At 38.2% G+C, this 16,143-nt stretch overlaps 1 protein-coding gene across 2 annotated transcripts in view; it reads right to left on the bottom strand.

Moving 5' to 3' along the window:
• The window catches only part of LOC141901948 (mannose-1-phosphate guanylyltransferase catalytic subunit beta-like), a 44,420-nt gene extending 28,501 nt beyond the window's left edge, over positions 1 to 15,919 (bottom strand). For both annotated transcript variants that reach the window (XM_074789551.1, XM_074789550.1), the window contains exons 1-3: positions 15,824 to 15,919; positions 3,641 to 3,777; positions 3,480 to 3,560 (exon numbers count right to left, since the gene is read on the bottom strand). In XM_074789551.1, the coding sequence (XP_074645652.1) occupies positions 3,480 to 3,560; positions 3,641 to 3,777; positions 15,824 to 15,911 (306 nt within the window). In that variant the 5' untranslated portion in view covers positions 15,912 to 15,919. The remainder of the gene's footprint in view (positions 1 to 3,479; positions 3,561 to 3,640; positions 3,778 to 15,823) is intronic.
• Between the last annotated feature and the right edge of the window lie 224 nt (positions 15,920 to 16,143).

The raw sequence follows: 16,143 nt of genomic DNA, 5'->3' as shown, positions 1-16,143 counted from the left end.
TACTATACCTGTACCCTCTAGTATCCCAATCTCTCAATCCCAATCTATATTTCAAGCCCATCGGATTAATCATCTCGTCAATCATCCCTACTCTGCATACCTTATATTGGTACACCGTAACACTTACACAGTTCTCAAACCCGCAGGTAAACCACCTTCCACCTGTTGCGTTCATTGATTAGTAAAAAAAAACTTCATGTGTACTGCATTTGTGATATCACTGGACTCTAGTACCTAATAGGTGTATTGACTAAAAGACTATTAGCTCATATTTTATTTTGGTGTATATAAGTATAACTGGTCCACACAGTTACTCACTATTATTATTTCATTGTTTGTATGTTAATCCTAATGTATCTAATCTATTGTATTATCTTTTCGTCATGACTATTCATATCTCGCCTCATATAATTTTGATATGTATGCCATCTACTCATAATGTTCGTAACATATCTATTTACTTTTTTCTTTTCTGGAATACTTTTTCAAGTATTCGCTAAAATTAACTTTTATAGTATAAAGTAAATTCTCACCGGAGTGTGGGAGAGTATTATCTGAGGAAAGGCCGGTTTCCATTAACCATTATATTAGGCCTCAAAATGTGATTTAGTATTTTATTATTTCAAAATTAGTTATATTTTATTCCTCAAATATCTACAATTATCATGTCAGAAGGGTCATTCATTATTCACACCTTAGACCATCATTTCACGTTTGGTACATTATTCATAATCGTTACCAAGTATAGACAGTGTCAACCTGTTTGAGAATTAAACCTTTGTTTCTAACTTTTCAGACTGGACGTTCTGTCTCCAGTCACCATTAATTAGTAATATCATGTTATTCAACTAATTGTTAGTATCTCACAGGTCTACCAGCTTTGTTTGCACCTGTTGAGCATGCTCAATCTGTTTCTGCCTAGATGGTTACTATGTACAATTAGCAGATCAATCTATTGTTTTGAGAAGTTGGACTTAGTTTTGACCAATCAACGAGTGTTGTTTGTTTGTTGACCCGCCCCTTGGTGATGGGCCAGCTGAGTATCTTGAGAAGGAAAATCAAACATTCTGACTCAGGACGTCAGCAAATAAACAACTCTCTACGTCAAAACTATATTTGTATTTAACTCATCTTTTTAAGGATCTACCATCGATAGTTCCCCAGTCCATTAACGGCATAAACTTCGTTAATAATATTCAGGAAATCTAACTGAATGTGTAGGAAAGTTAAGTACTGACTGCTAGCTCCAAAGTATTCACTTGCCATAACAAATCATTCCTGAGAACCGACTACTAGCGCCAGTGTTCACTTGCCAGATTAGATCAAGTCTAGAGTACTGACTGCTAGCGCCACAGTGTTCACTTGCCTTATTGTATACACTCGCGACGTATATCGATTACTTTTTCCCCTACTGCTAGCGAAAAAGAGCCAACATTCCCTTGACATTTTCCGTGACAAAAGCAAATTGTTTAAAAATGTGGCATTTTAATGCTTCCCGGGACAGTGGGAAAAACTGTGGAATTCCGTGACTGTCCTGCAAAATGCGGGACGGTTGACAGCTCTGCTTCGGTAACAGCGGAGCTAAAAGTTTCAATATTCAATGCCCCTGGTGAACATATTTAAAAAGCAATGACCACATCCCACTTATAGAACATGTCACTAGGTACATGCAAATGTTTGTGGTAACAAAATATATTAAGGTACCAATATAATATAAAAATACTTAGTTAGTCGGCTATTTAAGGCCCCGGGTGACCTTATACAAAAACTAACAACTGATGGCCTGGAATCTCTACACAATCATAGAACATGTCACGAGCTACAATCTTGTCATCGTTTGTTGTAGCATAATATGCTTAGGTACCAATAAATATGAAAATATTAAGTTATTCAGCTATTCAATACCCCCCTGGTGACCATATACAAAAACTAATGACCTTGAGAGTCAAACACAATCTAACAACATGTCATTAGCTACAACTTGCAATTGATTGTATCACTCAATCTAAAAATTAAAAAAATCTTCCGATCCTGTCACATTTCTTTACAACAGCAACTTGACGAAAACTTAGGTTCTCATTCTTCAAAACCAAAAACCTTGGTAACCCCAATTCCACATGAGGAGATGAATACTATGACAGTGATACAAATGTCAAAACCTATCGCTATTTTTCATAGAAAAAAAAACCTTTTGCTACGTACAAATGAGGACTGATGACACTAAGATGACTGCCGATCTTGTTACACTAGACTGATCAAAGAATCTGTGTGATATTTCTAAGAGCCTTTCTCAAAGTATGACCATCGAAAATCAAAAGGAAAAATGGCAAACAATTCCAAAGCTGCAGCAGGTCTCAAAATCCAGGGCCCAGTTGAACAGTCGTGACTTAAGTCCAAAAGTGGTCTTAAATCTTAAGACTGGTCTTAAGTTGTTAGATTGGCAATAGAACTAAGTCGGTCTTAGACTGGTCGTAAGTCTAAGCCATGACTATGCACCAGCCCCTGGGCATAAATTACCTTAAAGGTCATACGACAGCCACCTTGTGTCTGATCGACCAATTTTTCTCATGCTGTCATGCACCATGCAGCCAGACCTACCAACCTGGCTATTCACCAAATCCTAACGAGTTACTTTTCAAAGAGTAACACTATCACCTTTAGGAGTAACATGGCACCAATGCCCTCATAAAAAGAGTAACAGAGATACTCTGAGGATTAACACGACCCAAAACACTTGTTTCATCAATTGGAGTGCATTTTTTATGCTATCCACTGCACTTATGTTCTAGGACTTAATTTCTTGACATAAGGCCATAACTAATAATGGATTACCCAAAAATATTGAATAAATTGTGTTTTATTTACTCTTAAGAAATTGTCGCCAATATACAATTACAATATATTTATCAATTACAATATATTTATATCAAATTTGAAGTTAGGACTGAGTGACTCAGTTCTGAACGAATTTTTTTCAGGTGGATCCTACCTTACCATTTATCACTTCCACCATTTTGAAAAACTACAGGTTTCACAAAGGAATGGCACATCATGACAAGTTGCCAATGAACGCTTAGCTTTCAACTCAATCAGTTCCTTTGCAATGAATGGGTTGTTCTGATTGGTTACTATTGAATTTAATGCATCAGATGGCAATAGATGTCACTACCTCTGTGCCATGGATGAAATTAGTCCATGGACATGCGATGTCCTTCTACAATAAAGTTTACCTGACATCAATTTTTCAATTTTTGTGGGTTGAATTCAGTTTACCTGAATTCAACCCACAAATGTAGCCTATAGATGTTCTAGTATGTCATCCTCCAAGTGTTGAGGCGTAAGAACGAATGCATGAATGGATGGAACGAATGCATGAATGGATGGACTGAAAACGAAAAGCGAACGCAATAGCCCACTGGGATTAAAGTCCCGAGTTGACTAAAAATGAGATTGTAGATCAACTCATTCTTTATGCCTACCTTTTCTCCCTGTGTTTTGATTTCTTGCTCCAACATTTCAGCTCTGTAACTAACAGCTAGTACTATATGTGTCACACCAGCCTACAGTTAACCAATAGTTTGTTAACGGAATCGTAAAATCAATATAAGCCAAAATCAATATAATTCAATTCATAACTGACCTCAACTAAGGCTTCAACTTGATGCAATAACATTGGTTTGTTAGCAAACTCCACCAGTGGTTTAGGTCGACTTAATGTTAATGGACGAAGCCTGGTTCCATAGCCACCAACAAGAATTAAAGCTTTCATCTTGAATCCTGAAATGAAAGACCATATTTAACTACCTAGAAATGAACAAGGGGACCAGAGACACTATGCAGTGCATCTGCCAAGAGCAGGCCGCAAAAAGTTCATAACATGAGGCCCATGGGCCTTGAAGCATTGGTAGATTATACTCTGGTAAGGTATTAAGTGTTTAATGTTTTACATCTGCCGGCAAATGTTCTATGACAATGTTGATTGGGAGGACCACAGACTAAGGTGTTAACCCTTAACCTGCTGGCAGCTTTAATGTTAAGTCCTGTGCGTGCCAGGTGATTTGCGTGTTAATGAAATTTCAAATCCTCATAACTTCCAAACTATTGTATATAGGGCATTGAAATTTCAAAAAGTTGTAGTTTATAGTCACATTGTTACATTGACGATATTCATAAATACTCTGCAGATTACTATATTCATCGTTAAAACCTTTATTATGCTTCTTATTACAGTCTAAATGTTTGAATCTTCCTTAAAATCCCACAATATCGAATTTACGGGCCGTTTTTGAGGTCAAAATTCTTCTAAATATCAAAATGAGAAATTACTTCCAGGTTCGGATTCTCGAGTATCGGCAGTGCTGTGCATCAAGAACTACGTCTCAACGCGCTGCGAGGCGCTTGTGACTTTAAACGCGAAATAGGTCGGGCTGTCGACTACAGTCGCCTAAAGCAGTTCCCTAGTGTGTCGACTACAGTCGCCTACGGCAAGTTAAGGGTAAATGTACGATTTTCATTATGCTGAAAATGAATTTCATTTTTCTGCTTATCGATTTAGCCACGTTATTTGTATCGTTAAAACTCATTATTGCGATTCTGTTAATGACGAAACTAGTTTATTCTGATGTTTCCATCATGTCCAAGCAAAGATATTTATATCAGTCAAGATTTGGATACAAAAACCCATTTAATAGAACAATTTCAGCACCTTCGCCTACAAGATTCGTATCAACGAATTAAGCCTACAACTATTAGGGTAATCTCGACTGACTGTGGTTTTTCTTGTATCAACTGTTAGGCCCTATTGCTGAATAAGGAAAACAAAAACAGAACGATTTTGAACACAAAATCCTCCGATGCATAATAGATAGATCAATCGGAAAATGCACACAACAAAATATCGCAGAACAATACCGGCATTGGTGTCACCGAGGCAGGCTGATGATTGTTTGTCTTTTTTTATTTATCGATCGACGAAGTGCGTTCACTGAATAACAAATTGAAGTCAATATTCGGTTATGGAGCGTACACAGCGTGGATTTCCGGTTGTGGAGCGTATTTAGATCGATTTTAAAATCTAAGTTAATAAAGTTCTATGAATTGAATTGTATTTGTATTGCTTGCGGCGCCACACTTCCAGTCGCGTGCCTGTTGTGCAAATTGAACAATGCCGCTTGTGATAGCTTCAATCGCTCGTGACGGGTCTTCGAGTCTTCTGAGAGAATGGTTGGCTTGCAACGAAGAGGCCGATGCAAGCATTGCAGACTTCTATGCGGAGTTCAGCGCCAGGAAACATGACGGTTCCGAACCGCTATCGAACGACGAAAACGGTACGTCGTACTCATTTGTGAAAGCATACGTCCGTCCAAGCAGAAGCCTCTCTGACATGACAAAAATTTCGCCCTCGTGTATGATCGTGGACTTAGTTAAAACGCTTGGTTCGTTTGTAAAATTCATTTTGGCTGCTGATATGAAGGGAGAAGATCGTATTTTGCCGAATCAGAGTCAAACAGTCTTTAGTGTTCTCATGAATTCTGCACGTGCTGATGCTGCAAATACGTTCTTGCCACCTCTATTCCCACTCAGTGAGAAACCACAGAAAAACAAGTTGAAGAATGATATCCTCAAGTGGCTATCCACCAAAAACTCGGGATGGAGTGCAGATACAGTAGTTTCCCAGGGACTGTACTTTGTGAACACATTGGCGGAAAGTCTGTGATACGTAGACAGGAACCATGAGACTTTGAAGCAGCGTGGTTGCTCAATACCAGTTTCATTTGCGCAGTTCAACCAGAATTACAAAAATTCAAAAAAGTTCAATCAAAACTACAGGCAACCAGAATTGAACAAGAAAAGGAAAATAGATGAATCGTTCCTCCGACAAGAAGATGTGAAAGCTCACAGTGACAATTTTTTCAACATGGCTATGTGTTCCTATCTTAAAAAGGACCGTTGGAAGTTTGTGTATGCGGTGATACTCTCGTTTGCTGAATGCCTACGGAAATACAGTGACTATCAACTGCAACAGACAAAAAGAGTGAGTAGGCTTTGGGATTTTTTCCACATTTTCAGAGAGTACAGAGAGTAATCAGATTGTCACATCATAGGTGGTAGGCCGTACTGGTGTTGTACAAATTCACCAGGTTCACTTGTCTCATTCTACTTTCAGGTGAAAGAACATCAAAGCATGTTCACACCAGTGAAGGAAAATGAAAACTACATCATACTCAAGAGGTCTACGTGTATTAAGCTGACACTTGCTGCTAGGTACAAACCAGTTCATGACCAGTTACTTCTGTAGTCTGAGAACAGTCCGATTTGTCTGAATGAATACGGTCCCACTGATCGCCGCCGCCGCCATGACTACATTATTGGCATGACAGTTCCGTGCAAAGCAGTACTCTATACACATTCAGGCAGTGGCCCAACCCATCTTCACTTCATATGGAAAGATTCAGAATTTAGTGACACTGCTACCATTCTCAATACTGCTACAACAATTTCCAAGGATTTAACCAAACATTTTCCAACTTACCACACCAGGGCAATGAGGAAAGAGTTTATCCAGTCTTTTGGCTTAGCAATGAGCTGTAAGGCAGCATTTCTTCGAGAAGCATACCACAGGCTAACTGGAGACGACTCATCTGCTGACTCAAGCAGCCAGGCTGCAGTCAATAAACGCATCCAGGGTATTCTGGATGAGGAAGATCCAGATCTCATCTGGGATTTGCGGGGTCAAAACAACGGCCGCCCTGAAAGCTATGGTGTGTTTTTAGAAGAGTGCCAAAAGTACATCAACAGTGTTGTTGAAACTGCGGTGGATGATCGTAGGCATGATGATGTCACTGGAGATGGTGGTGATACAATAACACACTTGGCAACTGCTTTAAGTGTACCAGATCTGCACCGTGAAGTGACAAAGAAGTGTCCAGAAGATACACCTATACCAAGCATTCAATGGCTGAGGATCCAGTTTTGGCCAAGGAGACCATGCGCCGGATCAGCTATGCGATATACGGGCAAACTGAAGATAAAATTTATGGTTCAAGCTCGGAGCATTCCTCTTTTGGACGAATTATCGGTACATGTGCATTCAGGTTCCATTCAAGACTTTTTATTGACAGTTACCTCGGAAGTAATTTTAAGTTTCAACTAGGATAGACAGTACATTTAGACAATCTGCTTGTTCAGAGAGACCGTTATTACAGTATCAATTTATACATTTCGTTTAAAAGCTGTCAGTTGCCGAATCTGAATGAAGATGAATTTTATTTGACGAAAATAGGCGGAAAATATAAAATAATAATAATAATCAACAGAATTACAAGAGGGTTTTCCACGAAAGTCAGAAAACCCTAATAACAATCTATTCGTTTTGTTTTGAGCTTGATTTCAACAACATTTTATATATAATTAAATTTTGCAGCTTTTGGAAAGTCCCCTCGGGAGCTTCGCCCATCACAAGCCTCTATTTATCCCATTAGACACCTCCCTCTTTCAACAGCCGCTTAACTGACGAGAGCGTAGTGGCAGTCCGCGCGCGCAAAAAAATTTACCAATCATTTCGCCAAATCTGTTCTAATATTTAGAAATCTGTTCTAATATTTAGAAATACATGTATAGTGATAATTATGAATCGCAACTGATCAACTGATGAATAATTGTTAAATATTGATTCAAGGCAAAACTTAGACATCGAATTATCACTCAACCCCGACACGAAATAAAATCATGCGGTCTTCAGGGCCTATCTGAATTGTAAGATCCTAAACCTTCCGATTCTTGATGATTTGTCGCTTATTCTAGGGTCCAGGGACACCATGCCCACTTGGGAAGTGGTGTTAAATGCTCAACAATCTAAATATTTCAACATTCAATGTCCCCTGGTGACCATATACAAAAAGCAATGACCTTGAACCTCACCACAATCATAGCACATGTCAGCAGCTACAATTTTGTAATTGATTGTGATAACAAAATATGCCTCGTTGCCAATTTAATATGGAAATACTAGTTATTAATCTAGTTATAACTTGAAGTTATTCTACTATTCAACGCCCCCTAGTGACCATATAGAATACCTTATGTCCTTAAAACTGACCATAATCATAGACGATGTAATGAGCTACAACTTTGCAATTGATTGTGGTCACAAAATATGCATAGGTATAAATAAAATATAGAAATACTAAGTTCTGTATTATTCAACGCCCCCTGGTGGCCATATACAAAAACCAATGACATAGAACACGTTATGAGCTACAACTTTCCAATTGATTGCGGTATTAAAATATGCTTAGGTATGAATATGATGTGAAAAACTCTTTCCCACTTTCGAATCAGTACTGATGACACCAAGTTGGCCACCAATTGCGCCATAATTGGCTGATCAAAAATATCTGTCTCAGGTATAAAACATCCCTTTCCAAAGAATACCCATCACAAATTGCAATGAGAAATAGTAAACCAGTAGGAAGCTACAGGACACAGAATTCAGGCCAAAATTGACATTTTTGGTCACTAAATAGGTCACAGGACTGATATAGAGTCAGGTCGACCCGATTTCTCTTATGCTGATGGGCCCTTGGTAGATTCAAATATAAACCAAAGATCAAGGTAATTGATCAGAGCGTCTTCAAAATTACCCTCGAAAACTTTGAAAATGTGTAATAAGTGCTGATTTTGGCGAACAACAATGGCTGCCAGTCGGCCATCTTGAATCTGACAGGGCCAGTTTTTGGGCTGAAGATGTGTCTAGGGTAGATACATGTATGAACCAAATATCAAGACATAACCTTGATGCATCTTCAAAACTTCCCAAAATAACCGGATTCCGTCTACGAACGGACGACAGACGAAAAGTGAACGCAATAGCCCGCTGAGACTAAAGTCCCAAGTGGGCTAAAAAACGAAGCTTAATTTAACTGAGATCTAAGTATGTATAAATTTATTTATCATTTACTAGGACTTTCGGAGGTTGAGCAATGTCACTAGACACTCGTCTCAGCACTGATATACATAACTGCTCTTTGCAGTACTTCCATAACATAGGTGCAGAAGCTATTTTTAAGTTTGCAGGCTACAGTATCATGACATACATCGGACTCCACAAGGGATTATCATTTATTTATTGTAAAGGGTCAGATGGATATACATGCATAATAAACAAAACGCCTGCTATGTTTATACAGCCTGTCATTTTTGAAAAAATCTTCATATTCTGACCCGTCTTGACCAAACTTTCCCCGTCCCGTCAATTTCAGTTTTTCATCTTCTCCCCGTCGTAAATGACGGTAAGGACCGTGCTGACTAAGACCCTGCTACAGGACTCAGAATTTGGGCCAAAATTGACATTTTTGGGCACTAGAAAGGTCACCAGACGGCCATCTTGAGTCCGATCGACCCAATTTTTGTTATGCTTATGGGCCCTGGGGGATTCAAATATATACGAAAGATCAAGGTAATTGATCAAAGTGTCTTCAAAATTTCCCTCAAAAAGTTAAAAAACGTATAAAAAGTGCTGATTTTGGCAAACAACAATGGCTGCCAGTCGGCCATCTTGATTTTGACAGGGCCAGTTGTGTCTAGGGTAGATACATGTGTAATCCAAATATCAAGACATTACATTGAAGCGTCTTCAAAACTTCCCGGAAGAACGACGGACGAAAAGTGAACGCAATAGCCCGCTGGGACTAAAGTCCCAAGTGGGCTAAAAATGGACAAAATGATCTTTAACCTTGCAATATAGCTATTTCCAAAATCTCGATGAATTAAGTTAGGGAGCCAAGAAAGATGTTAAGATAAAACAAGAGGCCCACAGGCCTTATACCTTCATGACGCAGTAGAATAAGAATGATTCAGTATTCAAAGTTTTACAAACAGATTGACATCGTAACGATGTACATGTAACAAGTTTTAAAATAGTTAAGATGGTATAGGCTATGTGGCGATAATGTTCACTTTCTGTTGATTTAGGCCTATACATACATGAAAAGACAAGCCCATTTTAGCTGCCCCAAAGATCACATAACGTGAAACTAGGGGTCCAGGGACACCATGCCCACTTGGGAAGTGGTTTCAAATGCTCAACAATCTAACAATTTCAATACATAACGCCCCCTAGTGACCATATACAAAAGCCGAACAACCTTGAAATTCAGGCCTTTTCGTAAATGTGTAAGAAGTGCTGATTTTGGCGAACAACAATGGCTGCCAGTCGGCCATCTTGAATCTGACAGGGCCAGTTTTTGGGCTGTGTCTAGGGTAGATACATGTATAAACCAAATATCAATGCATCAAGAATTGGTGTAGGCATCGTACAAATTCTTAAAACAAACGGTGCTTTCGACCAGAAATTCTGAACCGATTTTTACAAACGAGGGCTTTTTAGAAAGCTTAAGACTGATCTTACCTCTGCATATCGTTATTTCTGATTATGATGATAATCCTGTCTGTAGCAAACGCAAAATTTGACTGAGATCGAAAACTGGTTTCAAAATTGCGACACGGCGATCATTAATCATAGCTCCGCGCTTAATACGAAAATTGAGAATTCAAATAAAAACCTTTTGACGCGGAAACACATCGCAAATTAGACAAAACATCTTACATTTATGTAATTAATGTAAGAATATTTGTTGTGCGTTGTAGTTTTTCTTAAAATGCGCAAAAATGTGATTAGAAAGCATCGCGTTAGAGCATTGAGTGCGATACTCATCAGCTGCGACACCATGCGGCAACCGCGGTAATGAGAGGAGCCGTTTTTCAATCTCGGCCCAGTTTTATATTCCCTGTGAACAGGATTATCAATTAAAACGGAAATAACGATATTCAGAGGTAAGTTCAGGGTCCAATCTTTCCAAAATATCCTCGTTTGTAAAAATCGGTCGTAATCTGGTCGAAAGCACCGTTTGTTTTCAAAAATCATGGTCATACTTACTTCCAGGCTGGTGCGGTGCAGACGGATTTTGCCGATTTTTTCGGATTAATCGCAAAACTCAAAGGCACTCAAACTACCCAGTCTAACGCAGAAATGCGTTATCTTTAAAAATAATCTTACTTGAAGCGGATTGGATTATTAATAACAAAGTTACGAACTGTTGAAGTGACATACCTATCGACCGATCTGACAAAACGTCACAGGTCTATGTGTACACAAACAAGCAATTTGGCAAAATATTATTGACATAGATGTAGAATGGCTTCCTGTGATTATATAATGACCTATATTTGAACGTCGAAATTTTATATTGCATTGAATATCATTAGAAGACGTCTTGTAATAGTAAAGGATGTATGATTATATCAGAAGCGGCAGGCATAAATCGAAATGATAAGCTATCTACGATGTGTGTAGGGCCGGCGTGAATTTCATCAGCGGCTACAAGCGGTCAATAAGAAAATGTGTAAACATATAATTTCAATATTCAAATGTTTTAGAAAATATGTTCGATATTAGGAGTATGCAGGTTTCGTGAGATTAGCGATTTATAATAGCATAGCTGTCATATACGGCTCTGCGTCCTCTGATGGCATGTGTATTAGGTGACAATTCAATTCAATTCTTGATTGATCGTTATAACATTGAAATTCCGGGATAAAATTCCCAAATTCAATAAAAACAAATTTTGAAATAAGAAAATACAGCATACATTACACACGGGTAATTCATACAGAACAACATAAACATGCCGTTTTAAATGACAATGTCTACTTCAACCCAGGCTCAAGACTAGGATATCGAGTGACAGCCAGACCCGAGGCCCGGCTGGCTAGGCCACACGATATGCTCGAAGTCATGATGAAGCAGACATCAGAAGAGCTCTTTCTTCAACCATGGAGGCAATGAAGTTGCAGACCAGCTTAGAGGCATAAGTCATGGTTCCTACAGAACCATCAATATGAAATTTGAGGGGTATTTGAGGGGCTTTTGAGGGTATGATCACCAAATTTGAGGGTAATTTTTTAAAGACGAAAACCTAATTGATACATAAAACGGTACCTAGAGTACTTATCAGCCCATACCAAGCAAAATACATTTAGGCGCCTACGAATAACCTTATTAAATTCAACTATATTCGATACTAAATTCAATTTCCTGTTGACTTTGTTTTGAGTGAAAGAACTCATCTACGGTGGGAGGCCACTCGTGACTGAAGAACCTTCTTTCCACGATTAGCTGCCAGAAAACTTTCTGTCATAAACTGAACATTTGATTTCGGCATTTAATTTGATTTTGAATAACTTTAAAGTAATTGAAGTAGGTCGCAAGTTCGTGATCAGTTATTGAGAATTTTCAATTAAAAAAAATTAAACCATTACTAGAGTCAAAGACCTGTTTCATCTACCCAATCGCCAAATCTCATCATTCCCCAAATTTCTTAAAACTTCGATTTCAAATTTGCAATTCCACATTAGCTTATCCCAGAAATTCTACATTTTTTTCGCATGCGTCAAATAATTTTTTAAAATTAATTTTCTTCTTTATATATAGGCTAGGCCTAGTACCTAGGATACTCACTGGGGTCAAAATCCTTTTGTGTCAAGTCCCTGTGATAGGTATGTTCATGTCCGCGCGGGGCACCACTATCGTTTGTGACGACCATTATTGATTAGGAAAAGTGTGATGCGCGTTTTTACTACGCGTTTTGACATCGCATAGTAAAATCATTCATAAAACCTGTCTATCAATGCAAATGAGCTAAAATCTTTTGGAATCAACCAATAAGATCATCTCTTTCACTTGGGGGTTGGTTTAGTGTATAAATCCACATTTTAGTCGAAGAAAATAGAAATCGAAAAATACCCTTTTTCAAGAGCTAAATTCGTCAGCTTAGGACCCGGAATAAGCGACGAATCATCAGGAATCGGAAGGTTTAGGATCTTAGAATTCAAATAGAGCCTACTGAAAACCGCATGATTTTATTTCGTGTCGGGGCTGAGCGATCGCTGCCGGAAAAGTCGATGTCTAAGTTTTGCGTTGAAGCGAGCGATACAAAATGGCGGCCGGCACTTGTTATTGAATGACGACGCGCCGCGCTGCTCGTGATGGGATCAATATTTAACAATTATTCATCGGTCTAGCGGTGATTTATTGTATTTATTTTCCGATTCATAACTATATTTCTGAATATTAGGACAGATTTAGCGAAATGATCGGTAAAAAATTTTTTGCGCGCGCAGACAGCCAATACGCTCCCGTGAGTAAAGCGGCTGTTGAAAGAGGGAGGCGTCTAATGGGATGAATTGAGGCTTGTGATGGACAAAAATAGAGGCGCGTGATGGGACAGTGAGGCTCCCGAGGGGATTTTCCAAACGCAGCAAAATTTAAATATATATAAAATATTGTGGAAATTTAGCTCAAAACAAAACAAATGGATTATTATTTAGTTATTATTAGTAGTATTATTATTATTGCTTGGTTTATGTTTCTAAACTGATTGATTTTATTATGAATATCATGAATATATTTCAAATTTCCGCATTTTGAGCTAATAGAGCCAAGCCTGATTTTCTGCTATTCTTTACTAAAATTCATTTAGCAAATAATATATATAATTGGTACATTTAAATCAATTTGCAATAGGAGCCTATAGACCTGACTGACAGGCCTTGACAATCATGTCTGATTCATTTCAAAAATTATGTAGTGAAAAAAATAATTTCACCTGAAATCATATCATTTTTTCTCAATTTTTCTTGCCGTACCATGGAAACCAAATAATAATAATCTATATGATAATAGATATTCCTAGATAAACTTAGGGCAAACATAAACTATTGATAACTAGTTATTCTATCCCCTTTATACATCATAACTTTTGATCTAACATCGATATTTTCATTATTTTACCATTTTTTGGCTGGTTTCCATGGAAACCATAGGTATTTGGGATCAGATAAAAATCTTGGGTCTTTCAACTGTCACCTGAAAGTGCTATGAGTGTATTGCTCTTTAAATTTCTAGTCTATCTCTTTTAGTTTAAGAGATATTGAAGTTTGTTTACATGAAATATTGCCTTCTTAGATCAGAGTTTTTGCGTATTGAAACATGAAGACACTTTTCGCACAAATTTTCAAACTTCAATTTGCGATATCTCGAAAACTACCGAAGATAATTCAAAAACTTCAAAAGCATATTGTTATTTGAGCCCTCCCCATTCCAATCCAACAAGCTTTCTTTCAGTAAGATTGGAGCCATTTTAATTTTTTATGGATATAGCTACCTGTGATAATAACAAAGGAATTCAGTGTTTTTTTTTTTGAAAATTCCGCGATTCTGCGATATGACAAAACCAGTGATAGACCATAGGCTGCTGGGTTAAATCTTTGATTTTGGACCTCCAGCTATCGTGTTCTGATGTAACAAGAATCAATAAAGTATTCATTTAGGCTGAATTAGTGATCCGAAAACCGAATGTAGGGAGCGTAACAATGCCAACGTGTTGAATTCAGACTAAAGGGGGCTGTAAAACAAATTGGCTCAGATGCGCAGGGTAGGCCTATCATCAGCAGGCGCGGATCTAGGGAGGGGGCCCCCTCCCTCCTTTGAGTGAAGATCGTTTTTTTCGACCGACCGCCACGCGCTTCGTCACGAAGCGTAGGAACGTCTCGCGCCTACGCCGCACGGTGTCAATACAGTATCATCATAGCTACATTTATTAGTTGGGCCCCCCCTAGTTAGTTACCTAATCGTTGGTGGTAAGCTTTTTCTAATCGGATGGGCTTATACCAACGTTAGGGATGACAAGGACCAAAACACGGTTGAAAAAAGTAACACTTCAAAAATATACTTTCTATTCACTTCAGTCCACAATTAATGGCTTAATTCACAAACTAACACAGGTACCTTTCGAAATAATCCAATTTTATGTACGTTTCGAGTGATTAATCAGCATTATTTTGAGAAATTAATTAATTTCTCCACAAATTTCGCCATTGGCCGCCATTTCTCTGTATTGCACATGTGGCATGATAAGACAAGGGGACCTACAAGGATTAATATACAACTTTCAAGACGAAACGACAATTTTTATTTTTGATGGTTTTCCAACTTTTATTTCAAGTCTTCGTGTTTTCCATAATAAATAATGAAATAATAAATTCTGGTAAAAGAAAAATGTGAATAAGTGTTGATTTTTTAATTTTTTTAAATTTCGTCGTTTCGCTTTGTTAGTTTGTGCTGTTGTCCTGGCCTCAGTCCACAGGTGCCAGCACCTCCAGTAATTTTCAAAATGGCAGCTGTTGACTGGACGGAAATTTACTCTCACTTTACGGCCGATTTGCACATGGATTAAGATCGTCAGGTGAGGTGTTATAGGTATCAGACAAACTACGAATCTGTTGTGCGTCGATTACAACAAAAATGAGACAGATATCTTAAGAGACAATGAAATGCCAGGCAAATTACTCGTCAGTCAAATTGGCTGACGAAGATTTCATACAAAAATGACCTTCCCATTCCTGACTGTGGTTTGTGAAAATATCCGATCGTGAAACTAAACCACAGTCAGGTTACTGACTAGGCCCCCCCCTAAATTGGGCTCTAGATCCGCCCCTGATCACACAGACGGGTAAAAGTGCAGATCCGCACCTCTCCGCGTAAACGGTTCAATCAATTACTTAAATATCATTGTCTAAGATTCAAAAAGTCATCAGCAATTCAGTACATTGTCAATGGCTAATTTTAAGATATCTTCACTATAGAGAGAGTACGTAGTATAGAGATTTTAGCCTGGATTCTGTCATTCAGCAGATTGCGTCAATCATGAGAGGTGCGGATCTGCACTTTTACCCACAGACGTCATCACAACTTTATAAGACATACCGATGACCAAACTAAAATCCAACTCCAAACAACAGGAAACTACGTGACGTGGAAGCAGGCAATTTGGTTGAAGTTTGCCTGTGAACATTCCCTCTGGGAACTGACTATTTCAGATGACTCAAAACCATGTTCGTTCCGTCTAGAGATAGTATACGGATTAGCATTTTACAAACAAGCAAACAAAATTTAAAACGTAAACTCATACCATATCTCACCTCCGCCTACAATGATATCCATCAATGTAACAACTCTAATTGTTATAATTGCTCACTCTCCTGAACTCTAGCTTACTCATATAAACTCTCCTGAGATTATCAAAA

The sequence above is a fragment of the Tubulanus polymorphus genome, chromosome 3 (genome assembly GCF_964204645.1).
Source record: "Tubulanus polymorphus chromosome 3, tnTubPoly1.2, whole genome shotgun sequence".
NCBI classification, from domain to species: Eukaryota; Metazoa; Nemertea; class Palaeonemertea; order Tubulaniformes; family Tubulanidae; genus Tubulanus; species Tubulanus polymorphus.
This window is presented reverse-complemented; position numbering and strand designations above follow the sequence as displayed.